Here is a 21,711-nt window from a genome sequence, read left to right as displayed (position 1 = left end):
TTGGCTTGTATGAGAACTGGTATGGCCAAGAGAGCAAGGGAAGTGATTGTTCCTCTCTACTCAGCCCTGGAGAGGCTGGAACTCCAAAATTGTGTTCAGTTTTGTCCCTCTCACTACAAGGACAGGAAGGTGCTGGAGTGTGTCCAAAGAAGGGCAGCGAAGCTGTTGAAGTGTCTAGAGAACAAGTCTTATGAGGAGTTGCTGAAAGCCACTGAAAAAGGCCTGGAGAAAAGGAGGCTCAGGGGTGACCTTATCATGCTCTTGAAATACCTTAAAGGAGGCTGTAGGGAGGTGGGGGTCCGGCTCTTCTCCCAAACACATTGGGTGAGCCAAACTGGCCAAAGGGACACTGCATCCTATATGGCATCATGCTGAACAATAAAGACGGAGGGGGTGTGCTGGGGGGGACTGCTGCCTGGGGACAGGCTGGGCTTCGGTCAGAGCATATTGAGCAATTGCACTGTGCACCACTTGTTTCAAATCTATATACTTATTTATTTACTTATATCATCATTATTATTTTCCCTTCACTTGCTGTCCTATTTAACTGTCTCATGACAGTAACCCATGAGTTTAACCTTTTTCTTTTTTTTTTTCTGAGTTCTCTGCCCCATCCCACTTGGGCAGGGGAGGGGAGCCAGTGAAGGGCTCTGTGGTACTCAGCTGCCTGCTGGGTTAAACGACAGCAACCTGCGCCAACTCAAGCAGCTGTGCTGGAAATTACCAATCATAACCATCATCTGAGAAAAGGAAGAAGCAAAACCCATAAAGGAACAGCTCACTACTAGCTTCTTAACCACCGCGTATCTTGAGGTTTAGCAGGTTGCTGTCTGGTCCGGGAAGGAGAGGGACAGGCGAATGCTGTTGCCTATTTTGCTGGGACAGGTTTTGTTTTCAGAAACTACTTGCAGTGCAATAATAAGAAAATTGTGTTCTAGTAGGTCCATGTCCTTCTTGTAGTGGAGGCCCTAGAGTTTAACACAGTACTCAAAGTGTAGCCTCAACAGGGCTGAGTACAGGGGGACAATCATTTCCCTTGCCCTGCTGGCCATGCTATTTCTGATACTAGCCAGGATGCTGTTGGCCCTCTTGGCTACCTCAGCACACCGCTGGCTCCTGTTCAGCCCCCTGCCCACCAATCCCCCCAGCTCCCTTCCCGCCAGGCAGCTTTCCAGCCTCTCTGCCCCCAGCCTGCAGCCTTGCATGGGGTTGTTGTGCCCCAAGTGCAGGACGCGGCATTGGCCTTGTTGAACCTCGAACAGCTGGCCTTGGCCCATCGGTCCAGCCTATCCAGGTCCCTCTGCAGGCCTTCCTGCCCTCAGGCACATCAACACTCCTGCCCACCTTGGTGTCCTTTGCCAGCTTGCTGAGGGTACATGCGATCCCCTCGCTGTGCACTGGGAGGTGGCAGGCTGGGGCAGGGGAAGCGTCCTTGGGATGCACCGTGCCCTCCCCTCAGCCTGTTCTCCTGTTGGGGAGAGCGTGCAGCTCTGGGGCCAAAGGAAGGCCCTGGGCCCAGGCCCTGGGCTCTTCCCCATCCTCCCTTTGCATGCCCAGAGTCATGGGGACGTGCCTGTGGGCCCAGCTCTGCCCCGTGGCCCCAAAGGACGGACGATGGACTCAGGAGAGAGACAGGCGCCGGTGCTGGGAGTGAGGTTCCAAGCACTTGGGGACTTTAATCAGAAAGAGTGCTGTGCAGGGAAACACCATGCAGAAAAACTTCACAAGGACCCTGGCGTGATGTTGGGCCACAGGTGCGGGTGGGCCAATGGAGCCATTTCTGCAGTGTGCTGAGGGCTGTTCAGGGACGGGTGCCCCCCCATGGGCATGGCCACCCATCCCTGGGGCCGGAGCCCCCTCTTGCAGCCATGTCCCCAGGCTCTCCTCACGGCGCTGTCCCCAGGGTGCTGACGTCAACGTCATCATAGCCCGTGTCCCCATGGGAGTGCGCCGGGGCGTCCCCGCCATGGGGAGAGGGGGGCTCCTCCGGCACAGCCGCAGCATCGTCGTAGCCATCCGGGGGGCTGTGCCCAGGCTGGGCCTGGGGGGCTGCACCAGGCATGGAGGGGCCGGGGCTGAGGACGCAGCCGCAAGGGCCACACTTCCTCAGCTCCCCAGCACCACTGCTTGGCCACGGCCCCTCTCCTCGGTCCCCTGTGCCTTCCTGTCTTTGCTGAGTGCCCCTTCCCCTACCTGGGACCTCCCTCGGGTTGTTCTCCTCCTTATTGCTATCCCAGTTCTCATCTTGCAACTTCATGCCTGAGCCCTTGGACTGGGAGCCTGCAGTGGAGAAGAGGGCACTGGGTGCTTGTCCAGGGATGGGACAGCCCCAGGCCCCGGGGAAGACCGTGCTCCCACCTGTGTGACTGGGCACCTCCTGGTACTCGGGCATCAGGCTGTAATCCAGTTCTTCATACACGGCCTCAGAGCCGGGATCCGTGGCTCTGATGGGGCCTGAAAGGCAGTAGCATTGCATCGGCATCCCCCTCTGTCCTCCATGATCCCAGGAGAACCCCCAAGGCAGTGCCCACCTCGGCGTTGCACCCGTGCGCGGTGTGCCTGCACAGCCAGGGCTGCCAGAGCCAGGCACAGCAGTGTCCCCAGCAGCACGCACAGGACCGTGGGCATGGGCACGCTCCCTGACACTGCTGTCAGTGGGGCAACGCTGCTGGTGACACCTGCAGGGATGGCCGGGGCAGTGTGAGGCCGGGATCTGCATGGCAGCAGGGGCAGGGGGCAGTGGGCATGGGCAGAGCCACCTGTGCAAGCATCCCCATGCTGGCAGCTGCTACCTGCAGTTGTGGTGGCCCCGCTCGTGCCCTCGGTGTCCTCGTCACAGGCGATGTGGGTGATCCCGTCAGGTCCGCAGGACTGCAGGTGCCAGGGCGCCGAGGGGCAGCGCCAGAGCGAGGGGACCCCCTCCTGGCATTGCACCCAGCCCAGCCAGGCGGGGACCGAGCCCTGTGCAGGGACGGCCTCCAGCCTCCCCCCGGTGCCACAGCCCAGCTGGCGGCAGACAACGGCAGCTGTGGCGGGGCTGGTGTCGTTGGCGCACACGCGGCCCCACGTCCCCTCGTGCAGCACCTCCAGGTGCCCACTGCAGCTGCTGCTGCCCCCCGCCAGACGCAGCAGCCCTGCAACAACAGGGGACAGCGGGGTCACAGCATCTCACGGGGCAGCGCTCACCCCACGGGCAGTGGGGACTGCTCCCCAGCTCAGGGATCACAGTGCTCACCTGAGCACACGGCACCGGCACCACCGCCCCGGCGGCAGCCACGCCGTGCTGGGGCTGGGCAGTCCCAGAGAGCCGCCTCCGTCCCCGAGCAGCCCCCGGCACCCGGCCACAGCGTCCCCACGCCGGGCCCGAAGCGCTCAGAGCCGGGCGCCTCCAGGGCCCGTCCGCACCCCAGCTGGCGGCACACGACGTCGGCATGTGGCAGGTCCCAGGCGTCCTGGCAGACGGTGCCCCAGGTGCCCTCGCTGTACACCTCCACCCTGCTGGCGCAGCGCCCGGGGCCGCCCGCCAGCCTCAGCCGCCGGCTGCCTGCACGGGAGGGCCAGGATGGGGCTGGGGGCACCCGCTGGGCACCCGCGGCCCTTCCCGGCGCACTCACCTGAGCAGGCAACGGCCGCCTCTGTGGGGCTGTGGCTGGGCGCTGCGGCAGGCCCCGAGGCGTTGCACTGCGCCAGGCGCTCCTCGGTGCCAGCACACCGCAGCTCCTGCAGCTCCACAGGGCCCAAGCTGGCGGCCGGCACAGCGTAGACCTTCTCTGGCACACCGCAGCCCAGCTGCCGGCACGCCACGGAGGCAGCTCGGTCATCCCACGGCCCCGCAGTCACATGGGCCCAGTCCCCGGGGCTTGTGGCCACCTCCAGCCGCCCGTCTCACCGGCTCTCCCCGTCCAGCAGCCGCAGGGGCTCAGCGGCGCCTGCAAGAGCCCGGCCATGCCGTGGGGACAGGCACTGCTCCCCGCCTGCCACGGGTGCCCGCGTCCCCTGCACCCACCTGAGCAGTTGACGGCGGCGGCATGGCCAGGGGGGCAGGCGGGCTCCCCCAGCACCGCCACGGGGCACTCGCCCGGGTGCCGCTCGCTCCCGCTGCAGCTCAGGGCATCGTGCCGCAGCAGCCCCGTCGCCGTGCCCATTCCAAAATGGCCTCCTGGGGGCAGGGAGGCGGCGGGGCCGCAGCCCAGGTGGCGGCACAGGACGTGGGCGTCGGGCAGGTCCCAGGCGGTGGCACAGAGGGATCCCCATGTCCCCTGCTCCTCCACCTCCACCCGCCCAGTGCAGCCCGAGCCGCCATCCGCCAAACGGAAACCGGTGTAGGCTGCGGCAGAGAGAGGGCGCTGGGAGGGCAGCAGAGCAGGGACCCACTGGGCACATCACTCTGCAAGGGTCCACCCCAGCCCCCCAGCCCCAGCACTTACGTGAGCAGACGATAGAAGCGGGGCCAGCACAGGACTGGCTGTGGGTCGGCCGCCGGGCGCAGTTGGCGAGGAGTGGCTCGCTGCCGTTGCACTCAAAGGCGCCGTCCCAGAGCGGCCCCGTTGCTGCCCCAAAATGGCCGGCACCGGGGACGGCCAGTGCCATGCCGCAGCCCAGCTCCCTGCAGACCACCTGGGCGGCCTTGAGGTCCACGTGGCCGTGGCAGACGGTGGCCCAGGCGCGGCCCTGCCGCACCTCCAGCCGCCCCGAGCAGGCACCGTCCCCTCCAGTCAGACGGGAGAACCCTGCCGGGAGAGGAGGGCTCCTTAGGGGAATGCAGACAATGGGGCTCCCTTCAACACCACATGTCCCCAGCTCTCACCTTGGCAGACTACAGCTGTGTCAAAGTCATGACGGCCATTGTAGGGTCCCCAGCCTTGAATCTTGCAGTCCCAGAGGGCCTTCTCAGCCCCATGGCAGTCAACAAAGCCCAAGCTGATAGAACCTTCTGCTTGGCCAAAGCGGGAGCTGTAGTAGGCGCTAGTGGCTGAGCCGCAGCCCATCTGCTGGCACACCACCTCGGCGTCCTCCATGTCCCAGGCATTGTCCGCCACCGTGCCCCAGCGTCCCCGCAGCTTCACCTCCACTCTCCCCTCACAGGGTCCCCTGCCAGCCGCCAGACGCAGCTCCACCACCTCTGTACCGGGCACCAGCCTCAGTCCAGTCCTGGGGGTCCCAGCACGGCATCCCCAGTACCACCACCCCTCCTCACCTGTGCAGGTCACGCCCACGTCCCACTCGTGGCCACAGAAGTGCTGGCCCCAGCCAAAGTGAGGGCATTCCTGCAAGGTGGCCTCAGAGCCACGGCAGAAGAAGGGGTGCAGCCAGATGCGTCCCTTGCCCTGCCCAAACGGGGCGTACGGGGATGCCCGGGCCACCGCACCGCAGCCCAGCTGCCGGCACACCACGCCGGCGCCGCGGTGGTCCCAGTCGAAGTTGTAGCTGCAGACGGAGCCCCACTCGCCCTCGTGCTTCACCTCCACCCGGCCGGCGCAGCGCCCGCCGCCATCCACCAGCCGCAGCTCCCTGCTGCCTGCGGGCAACACCAGGGACCTTGCTGAGCCCGCGGGGTGCCTGCCCCACGGCTGCTCCCTGCCCCACCGCTTGCCCACTGCCCCACGGCTGCTCCCTGCCCCACGGCCAGCCCCACCACTCACCCCCGCAGAGCTGCACGCAGAGGAGCAGCCCCAGTGCTCTGGCAGGCACCATCCTGCCCCCAGTGCCAGACGCAGCCCCGCGGTGGGGAGGGGGATATATAGGCAGCCCCCGCTGGCAGGAGCCAATGGGGGCGGCGGAGGCACCTTGTGAGCCGCTATCAGGAGGGTTATCTGCTGCCTGCCGGGGCCCAGCCTCCAATAACCTGCTCCGTGCCCAAATATGAGACTCGGCTCCGCTTCTGGCGTCAACCACTGCCCCACCCCCCCACTGGGGCTCAGCACTCAGATGTCCCCAACGGGAGCCAGCCTGTTCGGCACCCATGTCCCTCTGAGTATGGGTTGGGGCAGTGCCCAAGGAGAGCAGGTCCCCGCGAGGACAGGATTGGCCCCAGAATAGGGCCTCTCTCAGCACCTCAGTGCCCAGACTTTGTCGGGGGACAGGCCTTGACCCACCTGGAACAAGCCTGGGGGTAACCGGGGAGGATGTGGTCTCTGTTCTGGCCCTGACATGTGCAGGAGGGACATCTCCAGCCCCTTGCAGCGGCTGGTGGCACATGGCACAAGGGGGACGGTTTCCCCCACTCGGGGACCTGGTGTCGGCACCGACCCCACGCAGCTGCTGGGCCACCTGCACTGCTGGCGATAGCATCGTGGCTTTATGCAGCATCGGGGATGCTACCAACGGGGTTCGGAGCTCAGAATGAGCCCAAGGTACCTACATGGCTTCTTGGGGACTGTACTTCGGCAGTGGATGGGGACAGTCCATGTGCTACTTGCGGTGGGGGCAGAAAGGAGCCCCGAAGTGGGAGGTAGAGGAGGAGGTGGAGGTAGCCTGACCCGAGCAGCAGGCACAGAGACAGCCACAGAGGACAGCATGTTGCAGGGTGGTCCAGCTGCTGCGGGGCCAGCACAGAAGCCCCCAGCTTTAGAAGGGGCCAGGAGTAGGGGCCCAGCCCTCCCTGCCCGTGTCCCTGTGTGCAGCCCGGTGCTGGGGCAGGAGGAAGTGTGTGCCGGATGTGCAGGCGCTGCTCAAAAGTGAAGCCCTGCCCGTACGCAGGGCCGGGACACAGGGCATTGCCCTTCTGGCACAGCCCCACTGCAGGAGGAGCGCGTGGCAGCACAGCTCGCTGAGGACCGGGGGCTCCTGGGTCCACGGCTGCAGGGCCAGGCTCTGCCAAGGGTCTGCAGCTCCCGGGCTGCTCAGAAAGGCCCGGGCCGGGCTTCAGCCCGCAGGACCTTGCCATGCTGGCAAGCTGGGCACCCAGCCCCAAACCCCCTGGTGGGGAGGTCAGCCTCAGAAGAAGAGTGGGAAGTGCTCCCCATCTGGAGATCACATCTTGGCCCCAGTGATCAGGAATTCAGAATTTTTGATTCTGGGGCAAGTAAGGAGAGGGGTTAGCAGAACTGCCACCTTGGACCTCTGGAGGGCAGACTTTGGCCTGCTCTGAAGAGTGGTTGACAAAGTCCCTTGGGAGGCAGTCCTGAAGGGAAAGGAAGGATGGACACTCTTTGAGAAGGGAATCCTAAAGGCTCAGGAGCAGGCACATTTCCCCATGTGCCAAAAGACGATCAAGCAGGGAAGAGGATCTGCCCAACTGAACAGAGAGATGGGGCTTGAGCTCAGGGAAAAATAAATAAATACATTTTAAAAAATTTATGACCTTTGGAAGAAGGGGCAGGCCACTCAGGCATATCATCCAAAGACATCGTGAGCCTATGCAGGGAAAAAAGGAGAAGGGCCAAAGGCCAGCTGGAACTGAGTCTGGCTTCTGTCCCCAAGGACAATAGAAAATGCTTCTCTAAATACTTAACAACAAAAAGCAACAAAAGAAGGATGAGAGAGAATCCCCATCCCTTATTGGATGTGGTAGAAAAACACACTGACCAGAGATGAGGAAAAGGCTCAGGTATACTTAGCTATATGCAAGTCTATGGTGCCAGATGGGATCCACCCAAGGGTACTGAGGGAGCTGGCGGAAATGCTCAACAAGAATCATAGAATCATAGAATATCCCGAGTTGGAAGACACCCAGAAGGATCATAGAGTCCAACTCCTGGCAGGTCTACCCAAAATTTTAGACCATGTGACTAAGTGCACAGTCCAAACATTTTTTAAACTCCGACAGGCTGGGTGCAGTGACTGCTTCCCTGGGGAGCCAGTTCCAGTGTGCAACCACCCTCTCGGTGGAGAACCTCTTCCCGTCTTCTAGCCTAAACCTCCCCTGCCCCAGCTTGACACCATTCCTTCCCACGGGTCCTATCATTGGTGACTAAAGAGAATTTTTTTTTATGCCACTTTGTATCACTTATCAGCAGTCCTGGCTACCAGGGGAGGTTCCCAGTCGACTGGCGACTAGCAAATGTGACGCCCAACTCCAAGAAAGGCTGGAAGGAGGATATGGGCAACTACAGGCCCGTCAGTCTGACCCTGGTGCCAGGGAAGCTCATGGAGCAGCTTACCTTGAGTGCAATCACATAACACTTAAAGGACACCCAGGTGATCAGGCCCAGTCAGCACTGGTTTATCAAAGGCAGGTCCTGCTCCACCAGCCCAATCTCTTTCTACGACAAGGTGACACGCTCAGTGGATGAGGGAAAGGCTGTGTATATTCTCTACCTAGACTTCAGTAAGGCTTTTGACACCGTTTCTGAAGCACTCAACTGAAGAACCTGGCTGCTCAAGGGTTTTTAACCCACTTGGTTGGGTTAAAAACTGGCTGGAGGCCAGGCCCAGAGAGTCGTGGTGAATGGAGCTAAATCCAGTTGGAGGCTGGTCACAAGTGGTGTATCCCCAGGGCTCAGTGCTGGGTCCAGTTCTCTGTAGTATCTTCCCCAATGATCAGACGAGGGGATCGCATGCACCCTCAGCAAGCTGGCAGAGGACACCAAGGTGGACAGGAGCGCTGATGTGCCTGAGGGCAGGAAGGATCTGGAGAGGGACCTGGATAGGCTGGACTGATGGGCCGAGGCCAACTGTACGAGGTTCAACAAGGCCAATGCCGGGTCCTGCACTTGGGGCACAACAACCCCATGCAAGGCTGCAGGCTGGGGGCAGAGAGGCTGGAAAGCTGCCCTGCAGGAAGGGAGCTGGGGGGATTGGTGGGCAGGCGGCTGACCAGGAGCCAGCAGTGTGCTGACGTGGCCAAGAGGGCCAACAGCCTCCTGGCTTGTATCAGAACTGGTGTGGCCAGCAGGGCGAGGGAAGTGATTGTCCCTCTGTACTTGGCCCTGTTGAGGCCACGCCTTGAGTACTGCATTCAACTCTAGGGCCCCCACTACAAGAAGGACATCGACCGGTCCAGAGGAGGCCATGAGGGTGATCAGAGGGCTGGAGCAGCTCTCCTCTGCAGACAGGCTGAGGGAGTTGGGGTTTTTCAGCCTGAAGAAGAGAAGGCTCCGGGGAGACCTTCCAGTGGCTTTCCACTACTTAAAGGGGACTACAGGAAAGCTGGGGAGGGACTCTTCATCAGAGACTCTGCATCATGGCCTCCCATCCCTGCAGGGAGGTAACAGCACCTCCCACTTGAGTGTTATCAGCAAACTTGCTGAGGATGCATTTCACTCCTGCATCTGAATCATGGATAAAATTGTTCCCCAGAGATGGTTAAGGGTCTAGAGGGGAAGATGTGTGAGGAGCAGCTGAGGTGCCTTGGTTTGTTCAGCCCACACAGAGCAGGCTGAGGGGAGGCCTCATGGCGGCCTGCAGCTCCCTCACGAGGGGAGCGGAGGGGCAGGCGCTGAGCTCTGCTCTCTGGGGACAGTGACAGGACCCGAGGGAACAGCATGGAGCTGGGACAGGGGAGGGTCAGGCTGGGTATTAGGGAAAGGTTCTGCACCCAGAGGGTGGTTGGGCACTGGGACAGGCTCCCCAGGGACATGGTCATAGCACCGAGCCTGCCAGAGTTCAAGAAGCGTCTCAGACACATGGTCTGATTTTTGGGTGGTCCTTTGAGGACCCAGGAGTTGGACTCGATGATCCTTGTGGGTCCCTTCCAACTCGGCACATTCCATGATTCTGTGATTCTTCCTCCTGCCATAGCCACATGGCCCTGCCTTGGAGTAGCCTGCCTCGTCCTCTTCCTCCTCCTCCTCCTTCTCAGTAGGAGTTTCTGCCCTTACTAAACGAGGTGACTTTGGCATCCATTGTTTCGTCTTGTGGACAGAGGTGACTGAGAGCGGCATGGGTTGGTTCTCGGGCCCAGCCGCAGGGCCTGTCGCAGGGGCTGGCATGGCTGCATGTTGTAGTGATTTCTGTCTCTTTGGAATTGCCAGGGTGATGGCCCACCTTTCTCAAACATTTAACTAGGTTTTTAGGATTCTGCACCTGTTCAGGGCAGAAGTTCCAAAGCATTGGAGGTGCTTATGGAAGAACTTTACTTAAAGGGTTGTGAGGCATTGGAATGGGCTGCCCAGGGAAGTGGTTGAGTCACCATCCCTAGAGGCCTTTAAAAGACATTTAAATGTAGAGCTTAGTGATATGGTTTAGTGGAGGACTTGTTAGTATTAGGTCAGAGGTTGGACTAGGTGATCTTGGAGGTCTCTTCCAACCTAGATGATTCTGTGATTCTCTGATGTATGTATATGTGTATGTATGCAGACATATAGCCCATGATGCAACGCCTGCCAGGCTGAAGTTAACACACGTGAAGATATAAGAGTATGTCATAAAAAGATTGATTTATTTTTACACTAGGCTTTCTGATATGCCTACGGGAGTATTGCCAAAGGAATTTTCCCAAAGGAAAACAACTGCCATTTCTCAAAAACTGAAGAAGAAGGAATATTAATTATGTTAATTAAACTGAAATACATTTTACATTTTCAAATATTTATATCTGAAGACAGCGGCAGAGAGGGCCGGGCTCTGCTGTGGTGGTTTTACCGTGCTACGCAGCTGAGCTCCACCAAAACCGCTCTCTCACTCGCCCTCCTTGATGACAATAGGGGAGATAATATGATGGAAAGGGCTCAAGGGTTGAGTTAAGGACAGGGAGATTGCTCACCAGTTACGGCACGGGCAATACAGATCCGTGTAGAGAGATTAGTATAATTTCTTTCCAATCATTAGCAGACTAGAAGAGTGAGGAACTAAAAGCATGCTAAAAACACCTTCCCCCATCCACCCTCTTCTACGTCCTCCCCCGAGTGGCGCAGGGGAACAGGCAATGGGGGCTGCGGTCAGTCCCTGATGCTTCGTCTCCACCGCTCCTTCACGGTCACTCTCTGCTCCTGCTCCACGTGGGTCCCTCCCACGGGATGCCGTCCTTCCCGAACTGAGCCTGGGGGGGCTGCCCACAGGCAGCAGCTCTTCAAGAACTGCTCCCACATGGCTCCGTACCACGGGGTCCATCCCCCAGGAGCAAACTGCTCCAGCTCGGGTCCCCCACGGGCGGCAGCTCCCCCCAGACCCCCTGCTCCTGCGTGGGCTCCTCTCCACGGGCTGCAGCTCCGGCCTGGGGCCTGCTCCTGCGGGGGCTCTCCATGGGCCGCAGCCTCCTCCAGGCCACATCCACCTGCTCCACCGGGGGCTCCTCCACGGGCTGCAGCGTGGAGATCTGCTCCGTGTGGGACCCATGGGCTGCAGGGGGACAGCCTGCTCCACCAAGGGCCTCTCCACAGGCCGCAGGGGAACTGCTGCTGCATAAGGGGAACGTCCTGGATCGGGGCCCACAGCACAAGAAAGATGTGGCCCTGTTGGAGTGAGTCCAGGGGAGGGCTGCAAAGGTGATCAGGGGGCTGGACCAGCTCTCCTATGAAGAAAGGCTGAGCGAGCTGGGGCTGTTCAGCCTGGAGAAGAGAAGGCTCTGGGGAGACCTCCTTGTGACCCTTCAATACTTAAAGGAGTCTTATAAAAAGGATGGAGAAGGACTCTTTACTCAGGTAGGCAATGCCAGGAACCATTGGGAATGGTTTTATACTAAAAGAGGATAGATTTAGATTAGACATTAGGAGGAACTTCTTCCCTGTGCGGGTAGTGAGGCAAATGAAGTAACCTAGTGGGTGACATCTCTGCCTATGGCAGGGGGTTGGAGTTAGATGATCTTTTAGGTTAGACAGGAACTTCTTCCTTGTAAGGGTAGGAAGGCACTGGAACAGGTTGCCAGGAGAAGTTGTGGATACCCCATCCCTGGAGGTGTTCAAGGCCAGGCTGGAGGGAGCCTTGGCCAACCTGACCTAGTGGGTGGCATCCCTGCCTATGGCAGAGGGTTGGAGTTCCAACCCAAGCTAGTCTTTGATTCTCTCCAGCACCCAGAGCAGAGCTCACAGGCAAACAGGGCATGGAGGTGAGGGAACCACCGGCCGGGAGCAGCAAAAAGGGCCGGCTCTTACCCCATCTGCAAGGGCCCTGATGGCCCTGCTCTGCTTCATCGTGTCCCTGCAGCTGGCTGTCTGCGTGCGTGTGCTGCATGTGGGCACTTCTCTTGTGCTCATGGAGAGAGAGTGAGAGTGAGCACAAGAGAGCTGTCAGACCCCTCCTGTGTCTGCAGGAGCAGAGCACAACAGCAAAGGCAGATCCTGCGCGCCTCCTGCGTGCACAGAGAGGTCTTTGGGACTGCTGAGAACGGCCCGACAGGAGGCCGGGAAGGAGCCCCCTGCACGAGCTGGCAGCTTGTAGCATTCATGAGCTGCTGCCTTTAGGATGGTCGCTTTGCTGCTGCTGGAGCATTGCAGGCTTCTAAATAGGAGTCAGTAAGAGAAACCAGGAGTCCCTGCCCCAGCGACCGCAGGTACAAGCAACATCAAATAGCTGGAGTTAATCTGTTTAAGCACTGAATTCACTCTGGGGAAGCACACTGCCTATCAGATCATATGCCCTGATATGGAAAGCAGCCTTCAAAAATGCTCTTCACAGTTCTGCTTTTCTCATTAGTGCACTGCGGGTAGTTTCTGAAAGCAAAACCTGTCCCAGCAAAATAGGCAACAGCATTCGCCTGTCCTTGTCCTTCCAGGACCAGACAGCAACCTGCTAAACCTCAGGATACGTGGTGGTTAAGAAGCTAGTAGTGAGCTGTTTCTTTATGGGTTTTGCTTCTTCCTTTTCTCAGATGATGGTTGTGATTGGTAATTTCCAGCACAGCTGCTTGAGTTGGCGCAGGTTGCTGTCGTTTAACCCAGCAGGCAGCTGAGTACCACAGAGCCCTTCACTGGCTCCCCTCCCCTGCCCAAGTGGGATGGGGCAGAGAACTCAGAAAAAAAAAAAAAAAAAGGTTAAACTCATGGGTTAATGTCATGAGACAGTTAAATAGGACAGAAAGTGAAGGGAAGGTAATAATGATGATAATGGGATATAAATATATATATAGACTTGAAACAAGTGGTGCACAGTGCAATTGCTCAATATGCTCTGACCGAAGCCCAGCCTGTCCCCAGGCAGCAGTCCCCCCCAGCACGCCCCCTCCATCTTTATTGTTCAGCATGATGCCATATAGGATGCAGTGTCCCTTTGGCCAGTTTGGCTCACCCAATGTGTTTGGGAGAAGAGCCGGACCCCCACCTCCCTACAACCTCCTTTAAGGTATTTCAAGAGCATGATAAGGTCACCCCTGAGCCTCCTTTTCTCCAGGCCTTTTTCAGTGGCTTTCAGCAACTCCTCATAAGACTTGTTCTCTAGACAAATCAACAGCTTCGCTGCCCTTCTTTGGACACACTCCAGCACCTGCCTGTCCTTCTTGTAGTGAGGGGCACAAAACTGAACACAGTTTTTGAGTTCTAGCCCCTCCAGGGCCTAATAGAGAGGGACAATCATTTCCCTCTCTATTGATCACCTGGGTGCCGTGCAAGTGATTGTACTCGAGATAATCTGCTCCATGATCTTCCCCAACACTAGGGTCAGACTGACGGGCCTGTAGTTCCCCGGATCCACCTTCCGGCCTTTCTTGGTGGTGTGTGTCACATTTGCTATCAGCCAGTCAACTGTGACCTCCCCTGATAGCCAGGACTGCTGATAAAAGATGGGAAAGGGCTTACTGAGCACTTCTGCCAGCTCTCTCAGTATGCTTGGGTGGATCCTATCTGGTCCCATAGACTCAGATTGTGCATTTCCCAGTGGTACAGGAGGTCACTAACCATTTCCTCGTGGATTATGGGGGCTTCATTCTGCTCCCTGTCCCTATCTTCCAGCTCAGGGGGTTGGATACATGGAAAACCACGGGTCTTGCTGCTAAAGACTAAGGCAAAGAAGGCAGTAAGTACCTCAGCCTTTTCCTCATCTCTGGTCAGTGTATTTTTCTACCACATCCAATAAAGGCTGGAGATTCTCCTTCATCCTCCTTTTGTTGCTAGAGTACCTAGAGAAGCATTTTCTATTGTCCTTGGGGACAGAAGCCAGACTCAGTTCCAGCTGGCCTTTGGCCCTTCTCCTTTTCTCCCTGCATAGGTTCACAACATCTTTGGACGATGCGCCTGAGTGGCCTGCTTCTTCTTCCAAAGGTCATAAGCTCTCTCTTTTTTTTTTTTCCTTTTTTTTTTTTTTTTTCCCTGAGCTCAGGCCCCAGCTCTGTTCAGTCGGGCCCATCCTATTCCCTGCAGGCTCATCTTTTGGCACATGGGGACAGCCTGCTCCTGCGCCTTTAGGACTCCCTTCTCAAAGAGTGTCCAGCATTCCTGGACTCCTTTCCCTTCAGGACTGCCTCCCAAGGGATTCCACCAACCAGTCTCCAGAGCAGGCCGAAGTCTGCCCTCCAGAAGTCCAAGGTGGCAGTTCTGCCAACCCCTCTCCTTACTTGCCCCAGAATCAAAAATTCTGAATTCCTGATCACTAGGGCCAAGATAGCCTCCAGCCTTCACATCACCCACAAGCCCTCCGCTGTTGACAAGGAAAAGGCCCAGCAGGGCGCCTTCCCTACTTGGCTCCCTCTGCGGCTGTATCAGGAAGTTCTCTTCCATGCACTCCAGGAACCTCCCTGACTGCTTCCTGCCCGCTGTCTTACATTTCCAGCAGATGCCTGCTAAGTCCATGTCCCCCCGGAGATCAAGGTCTAGCTCTCGGGAGTCTTCTCCCACCTGCTGAGAGAATATTTCACCGTCCCCTTCGTCCTGGTTGGGCGGTGTGTAACAGCTGGGGGCTCCAGCAGCAGCCTCCCAGCACTGAGCAGAGGGAAGGATCACCTCTGTGGAGCTGCTGGCACCCCTGTGCCTGAGGCAGCCAAGAATGCCGGTAGCGGCAAGGGCACGCAGCTGCCCCGTGCCCCGCGCAGTGTCCACCAGGAGCCCTGGTCCCTTCCTGCCGAGCTGCTTTCCAGCTGGGTGCCCGCAGCAGGTCCTGGTGCTGGGGCTGCTCTTCCCCAGGGGCAGGGCTCCTGCTGAGGGTGCGCTCTCACCATCGTCCAGGCCCTGTGGGTAGACGCCCAAGAGGAGCGCAGCCTGTGCTGGGCCCCGGGCTCCTCCACTCGGCCAGACCCGAGCCGCCCCGTCACAGCAGTTGGTGGGCTACCCCTCTGCAGGCCCAGCTGCAGGAAGGTCGCGGGCAGAGCTCTGCGGCCGCCTGCGGTGTGCAGGGGAAGGGAGCAGCCGGAGCAAGGGTGGGCAGGGAGAATAGGGCAGGAAAGGGCCGGTGGTGTGTGGAGCGGGGCTGGGCAGCTCTTCTTGGGCCGAGGCCTGCGCCTGCTCGCTGCAGCCTGCCCTATCTTCCTGCCCTGGCTGCCCGGGGCTGGAGCTGGAGCTGCCCGGGGCAGAAAGCGAGAGAGGGAAGAGGTGGGGGGGAGAGCAGCGCTGCTCTGGCACCCCGAGGACGTCCCCTGGGCCTGGTCCCCAGGCTGGGGTGGCCGCTTCCCAGTCTGCTCCTGGGGCTGACCTCCCCACCAGGGGGTTTGGGGCTGGGTGCCCAGCTTGCCGGCACGGCAAGGTCCTGCAGGCTGAAGCCCGGCCTGGGCCTTTCTGAGCAGCCCGGGAGCTGCAGCCCCTTGGCAGAGCCCGGCCCTGCAGCCGTGGACCCAGGAGCCCCCAGTCCCCAGCGAGCCGTGCTGCCACGCGCTCCTCCTGCAGTGGGGCTGTGCCAGAAGGGCAATGCCCTGTGTCCCGGCCCTGCGTACGGGCAGGGCTTCACTTTTGAGCGATGCCTGCGCATCCGGCACACACTTCCTCCTGCCCCAGCACCAGGCTGCACGCAGGGACACGGGCAGGGAGGGCTGGGCCCCTGCTCCCGGCCCCTTCTAAAGCTGGGGGCTTCTGTGCTGGCCCTGCAGCAGCTGGACCCCCCCACACCAAGCTGCACTCTGTGGCTGTCCCTGTGCCTGCTGCCTCCTCCTCCTCTTCCTCCTCCTTCTCCTCCTCCTCCTCCCACTTTGGGGCTCCTTCTTTCTGCCCCCAGCGCAAGTATCACATGGACTGTCTGCTATCAATGCTGAAGCTCAGTCCCCAAGAAACTGTGCAGGTCCCTTGGGCTCAGCCTCAGCTCCGAGCCCTGTTGGTAGCATCCCCGCTGCTGCACAAAGCCACGATGCTATCGCCAGCAGTGCAGGTGGCCCAGCAGCTGCGTGCGGTCGGTGCTGAAGCCGGGTCCCTAAGCAGGGGAAACCGTCTCCCTTGTGCCCTGTGCCACCGGCCGCTGCAAGGGGCTGGAGATGTCCCTCCTGCACGTGTCAAGGCCAGCACGGGGAACAGATTCTCCCCAGTGACCCCCAGGCTTGTTCCAGGTGGGTCAAGCCACCCCTCTGACAAAGTCTGGGCACTGAGGTGCTGAGGGAGGACCCCATTCTGGGGATAAGCCTGTCACCCTGGCGAACTGCTCTCCTTGGGCACAGCCCCAACCCCAGCTCAGGGGGACACGGGTGCCAGGCAGGCTGGCTCACCTCGGGGACATTTGGGTGCTGAACCCCCATGGGGCACAGGGGGGGTGGGTGCATGACGCCAGAAGCGGAGCCGAGTCTCATATTTGGGCACGGAGCAGGTTATTGGAGGCTGGGCCCCGGCAGGCAGCAGATAACCCTCCTGATAGCGGCTCACAAGGTGCCTCCGCCGCCCCCATTGGCTCCTGCCAGCGGGGGCTGCCTATATATCCCCCTCCCCGCCGCGGGGCTGCGTCTGGCACTGGGGGCAGGATGGTGCCTGCCAGAGCACTGGGGCTGCTCCTCTGCGTGCAGCTCTGCGGGGGTGAGTGGTGGGGCTGGCCGTGGGGCAGGGGCTGGCCGTGGGGCAGTGGGCAAGCGGTGGGGCAGGGAGCAGCCGTGGGGCAGGCACCCTGCGGGCTCAGCAAGGTCCCTGGGGTTGCCCGCAGGCAGCGGGGAGCTGCGGCTGGTGGATGGCGGCGGGCGCTGCGCCGGCCGGGTGGAGGTGAAGCACGAGGGCGAGTGGGGCTCCGTCTGCAGCTACGACTTCGACTGGGACCACCGCGGCGCTGGCGTGGTGTGCCGGCAGCTGGGCTGCGGTGCGGTGGCCCGGGCATCCCCGTACGCCCCGTTTGGGCAGGGTAAGGGACGCATCTGGCTTCACCCAATCTTGTGCAGTGGTACTGAAGCAAACCTACATGACTGCTTCCACTTTGGCTGGGGCCAGCACTTCTGTGGCCACGAGTGGGACGTGGGCGTGACCTGCACAGGTGAGGCGGGGTGGTGATACTGGGGATTCTGTGCTGGGACCCCGAGGACTGGACTGAGGCTGGTGCCCGGTACAGAGGCGGTGGAGCTGCGTCTGGCGGCTGGCAGGGGACCCTGTGAGGGGAGAGTGGAGGTGAAGCTGCGGGGACGCTGGGGCACGGTGGCAGATGACGAGTGGGATATGGAGGACGCCGAGGTGGTGTGCCAGCAACTGGGCTGCGGCTCGGCCGCTGGCGCCTCCCAACGTTCCCAATTTGGTCAAGGAGATGGTCCCGTCAACTTAGTCTTTATCAACTGTGACGGGAATGAGAAGGCCCTCTGGGACTGCAAGATTCGGGGTTGGGGACCCTATACCACCCCAATTAAATACGAGAACACTGTGGTCTGCCAAGGTGAGTGCTGGGGACATGCGGTGCTGCAGGGAGCCCCATTGTCAGCAACCGCCCCAGGAGCCCTCCTCTCCCGGCAGGGTTCTCCCGTCTGACTGGAGGGGACGGCGCCTGCTCGGGGCGGCTGGAGGTGCGGCAGGGCCACGCCTGGGCCACCGTCTGCCACGGCCACGTGGACCTCAAGGCCGCCCAGGTGGTCTGCAGGGAGCTGGGCTGCGGCATGGCAGTGGCCGTCCCCGGTGCCGGCCATTTTGGGGCAGCAACGGGGCCGCTCTGGGACGGCGCCTTTGAGTGCAACGGCAGCGAGCCACTCCTCGCCAACTGCGCCCGGCGGCCGACCCACGGCCAGTCCTGTGCTGGCCCCGCTGCTATCGTCTGCTCACGTAAGTGCTGGGGCTGGGGGGCTGGGGTGGACCCTTGCAGAGTGATGTGCCCAGTGGGTCCCTGCTCTGCTGCTCCCCCAGCACCCTCTCTCTGCTGCAGCCTACACCGGTTTCCGTTTGGCGGATGGCGGCTCGGGCTGCGCCGGGCGGGTGGAGGTGGAGGAGCAGGGGACATGGGGAGCCCTGTGTGCCACCGCCTGGGACCTGCCCGACGCCCACGTCCTGTGCCGCCACCTGGGCTGCGGCCCCGCCGCCTCCCTGCCCCCAGGAGGCCATTTTGGGACGGGCACGGCGACGGGGCCGCTGCGGCGCGATGCCCTGAGCTGCAGCGGGAGCGAGCGGCACCCGGGCGAGTGCCCCGTGGCGGTGCTGGGGGAGCCCGCCTGCCCCCCTGGCCATGCCGCCGCTGTCAACTGCTCAGGTGGGTGCAGGGGACGCGGGCACCCGTGGCAGGCGGGGAGCAGTGCCCGTCCCCACGGCATGGCCGGGCTCTTGCAGGCAACGCTGAGCTCCTGCGGCTGCTGGACGGGGAGAGCCGGTGCGACGGGCGGCTGGAGGTGGCCACAAGCCCTGGGCACTGGGCCCATGTGACTGCGGGGCCGTGGGATGACCGAGCTGCCTCCGTGGCGTGCCGGCAGCTGAGCTGCGGTGTGCCAGAGAAGGTCTACGCTGTGCCGGTTGCCAGCTTGGGCTCTGTGGAGCTGCAGGAGCTGCGGTGTGCTGGCACCGAGGAGCGCCTGGCACAGTGCAACGCCTCGGGGCCTGCCGCAGCGCCCAGCCACAGCCCCACAGAGGCGGCCGTTGCCTGCTCAGGTGAGTGCGCCGGGAAGGGCCGCGGGTGCCCAGCGGGTGCTCCCAGCCCCATCCTGGCCCTCCCGTGCAGGCAGCCGGCGGCTGAGGCTGGCGGGCGGCCCCAGGCGCTGCGCCGGCAGGGTGGAGGTGTACAGCGAGGGCACCTGGGGCACCGTCTGCCAGGACGCCTGGGACCTGCCACATGCCGACGTCGTGTGCCGCCAGCTGGGGTGCGGACGGGCCCTGGAGGCGCCCGGCTCTGAGCGCTTCGGGCCCGGCGTGGGGACGCTGTGGCCGGGTGCCGGGGGCTGCTCGGGGACGGAGGCGGCTCTCTGGGACTGCCCAGCCCCAGCACGGCGTGGCTGCCGCCGGGGCGGTGGTGCCGGTGCCGTGTGCTCAGGTGAGCACTGTGATCCCTGAGCTGGGGAGCAGTCCCCACTGCCCGTGGGGTGCGCGCTGCCCCACGAGGTGCCGTGACCCCGCTGCCCCCTGTTGTTGCAGGGCTGCTGCGTCTGGCGGGGGGCAGCAGGAGCTGCAGTGGGCACCTGGAGGTGCTGCACGAGGGGACGTGGGGCCGCGTGTGCGCCAACGACACCAGCCCCACCACAGCTGCCGTTGTCTGCCGCCAGCTGGGCTGTGGCACCGGGGGGAGGCTGGAGGCCGTCCCCGCACAGGGCTTGGTCCCCGCCTGGCTGGGCTGGGTGCAATGCCAGGAGGGGGTCCCCTCGCTCTGGCGCTGCCCCTCGGCGCCCTGGCACCTGCAGTCCTGCGGTCCTGCCGGGGTCACCCACATCGCCTGTGACGAGGACACCGAGGGAACGAGCGGGGCCACCACAACTGCAGGTAGCAGCTGCCAGCACAGGGTGCTTACACAGGTGGCTCGTGCCCACTGACCCCTGCCCCCGCTGCCATGCGGATCCCAGCCTCACACTGCCCCTGGCCATCCCTGCAGGTGTCACCAGCAGCGTTGCCCCACTGACAGCAGTGTCGGGGAGCGTGCCCGTGCCCACGGTCCTGTGCGTGCTCCTGGGAACGCTGCTGGGCCTGGCCCTGGCAGCCCTGGCTGTGCAGGCACACCGCACACGGGTGCAACGCCGAGGTGGGCACTGCCTTGGGGGTTCCCCTGGGATCATGGAGGACAGAGGGGGATGCCGATGCAATGCTACTGCCTTTCAGGCCCCATCAGAGCCACGGATCCCGGCTCTGAGGCCGTGTACGAGGAGCTGGATTACAGCCTGATGCCCGAGTACCAGGAGGTGCCCAGTCACACAGGTGGGAGCACGGTCTTCCCCGGGGCCTGGGGCTGTCCCATCCCTGGCCGAGCACCCAGTGCCCTCTTCTCCACTGCAGGCTCCCAGTCCAAGGGCTCAGGCATGAAGTTGCAAGATGAGAACTGGGATAGCAATAAGGAGGAGCACAACCCGAGGGAGGTCCCAGGTAGGGGAAGGGGCACTCAGCAAAGACAGGAAGGCACAGGGGACTGAGGAGAGGGGCCGTGGCCAAGCAGTGGTGCTGGGGAGCTGAGGAAGTGTGGCCCTTGCGGCTGCGTCCTCAGCCCCGGCCCCTCCCTGCCTGGCACAGCCCCCCCAGCCCAGTCCAGGCACAGCCCCCCGGATGGCTACGACGATGCTGCGGCTGTGCCGGAGGAGCCCCCCTCTCCCCATGGCGGGGACGCCCCGGCGCACTCCCACGGGGACACGGGCTATGATGACGTTGACGTCAGCACGCTGGGGACAGCGCCGTGAGGAGAGCCTGGGGACATGGCTGCAAGAGGGGGCTCTGGCCCCAGGGACGGGTGGCCCTGCCCATGGGGGGGCACCCATCCCTGCACAGCCCTCAGCACACTGCAGAAACGGCTCCATCGGCCCACCCGCAGCCGTGGCCCAACGTCACGCCAGGGTCCTTGTGAAGTTTTTCTGCATGGCCTTTCCCTGCGCAGCGCTCTTTCCGATTAAAGTCCCCAAGTGCTTGGAACCTCACTCCCAGCACTGGCGCGTGTCTCTCTCCTGAGTCCATTATCCATCCCTCGGGGCCACGGGGCAGAGCTGGGCCCACAGGCACGTCCCCATGGCTCTGGGCATGCAGGAAGGATGGGGAAGAGCCCAGGGCCTGGCCCCAGGGCCTTCCTTTGGCCCCAGAGCTGTATGTTCTCTCCAACAGGAGAACAGGCTGAGGGAAGGGCACGGTGCATCCCAAGGACGCTTCTCCTGCCCCAGCCTGCCACCTCTCAGTGCACAGCGAGGGGATCGAATGCACCCTCAGCAAGCTGACAGAGGACACCAAGGTGGACAGGAGAGTTGATGTGCCTGAGGGCAGGAAGGCTCTGCAGAGGGACCTGGATAGGCTGGACCGATGGGCCGAGGCCAACTGTACGAGGTTCAACAAGGCCAAGTGCCGCGTCCTGCACTTGGGGCACAACAACCCCATGCAAGGCTGCAGGCTGGGGGCAGAGAGGCTGGAAAGCTGCCTGGCGGGAAGGGAGCTGGGGGGATTGGTGGGCAGGGGGCTGACCAGGAGCCAGCGGTGTGCTGAGGTGGCCAAGAGGGCCAACAGCATCCTGGCTTGTATCAGAAATAGCATGGCCAGCAGGGCAAGGGAAATGATTGTCCCCCTGTACTCAGCCCTGTTGAGGCTACACTTTGAGTACTGTGTTAAACTCTAGGGCCCCCACTACAAGAAGGACATGGACCTATTAGAACAGAATTTTCTTATTAGTGCACTGCAAGTAGTTTCTGAAAACAAAACCTGTCCCAGCAAAATAGGCAACAGCATTCGCCTGTCCCTCTCCTTCCTGGACCAGACAGCAACCTGCTAAACCTCAGGATACGTGGTGGTTAAGAAGCTAGTAGTGAGCTGTTCCTTTATGGGTTTTGCTTCTTCCTTTTCTCAGATGATGGTTGTGATTGGTAATTTCCAGCACAGCTGCTTGAGTTGGCGCAGGTTGCTGTCGTTTAACCCAGCAGGCAGCTGA

At 61.5% G+C, this 21,711-nt stretch overlaps 3 protein-coding genes across 6 annotated transcripts; 1 reads left to right on the top strand and 2 right to left on the bottom strand.

Annotated features, from left to right (window-relative positions):
- Window positions 1-252: 252 nt before the first annotated feature.
- LOC310899911 (antigen WC1.1-like) lies at window positions 253-5,877 on the bottom strand. Of its 4 annotated transcripts, XM_083837034.1 has the most exons (5): window positions 3,236-5,875; window positions 2,532-3,134; window positions 2,359-2,454; window positions 2,194-2,280; window positions 254-2,049 (listed from the first exon to the last, which is right to left on the bottom strand). In XM_083837034.1, the coding sequence occupies exons 1-5, from the start codon at window positions 3,819-3,821 to the stop codon at window positions 1,886-1,888; spliced, it is 1,536 nt and encodes a 511-aa protein (XP_083693160.1). In that variant the 5' UTR covers window positions 3,822-5,875; the 3' UTR covers window positions 254-1,885. The 4 variants fall into 4 exon arrangements, with proteins under 4 accessions (XP_083693159.1, XP_083693160.1, XP_083693158.1 ...); XM_083837033.1 differs by having other exon boundaries at window positions 253-2,049; window positions 2,194-2,454; window positions 3,236-5,877; XM_083837032.1 differs by having other exon boundaries at window positions 254-2,454; window positions 2,532-2,678; window positions 2,793-3,134; window positions 3,236-5,877.
- LOC310901151 (antigen WC1.1-like) lies at window positions 4,752-14,600 on the bottom strand (the record flags this gene model as incomplete). The annotated part of the gene is made up of 2 exons (XM_083840281.1): window positions 4,752-5,923; window positions 14,366-14,600. The coding sequence occupies 2 exons, from the start codon at window positions 14,598-14,600 to the stop codon at window positions 4,752-4,754; spliced, it is 1,407 nt and encodes a 468-aa protein (XP_083696407.1).
- A 1,761-nt stretch (window positions 14,601-16,361) lies between these two features.
- LOC310899895 (scavenger receptor cysteine-rich type 1 protein M130-like) lies at window positions 16,362-21,434 on the top strand. Its single transcript, XM_083836934.1, has 10 exons — window positions 16,362-17,178; window positions 17,254-17,568; window positions 17,646-17,948; window positions 18,049-18,369; window positions 18,447-18,761; window positions 18,832-19,140; window positions 19,242-19,583; window positions 19,693-19,839; window positions 19,917-20,177; window positions 20,322-21,434. The coding sequence occupies exons 1-10, from the start codon at window positions 16,461-16,463 to the stop codon at window positions 20,483-20,485; spliced, it is 3,195 nt and encodes a 1,064-aa protein (XP_083693060.1). The 5' UTR covers window positions 16,362-16,460; the 3' UTR covers window positions 20,486-21,434.
- Window positions 21,435-21,711: the final 277 nt, after the last annotated feature.

The sequence above is a fragment of the Anser anser genome, assembly GCF_964211835.1.
Source record: "Anser anser genome assembly, chromosome: 5".
Classification (NCBI taxonomy): Eukaryota; Metazoa; Chordata; class Aves; order Anseriformes; family Anatidae; genus Anser; species Anser anser.
Note: the sequence above shows the minus strand (reverse complement) of the source record. Positions and strands in the feature narration are given on the sequence as shown.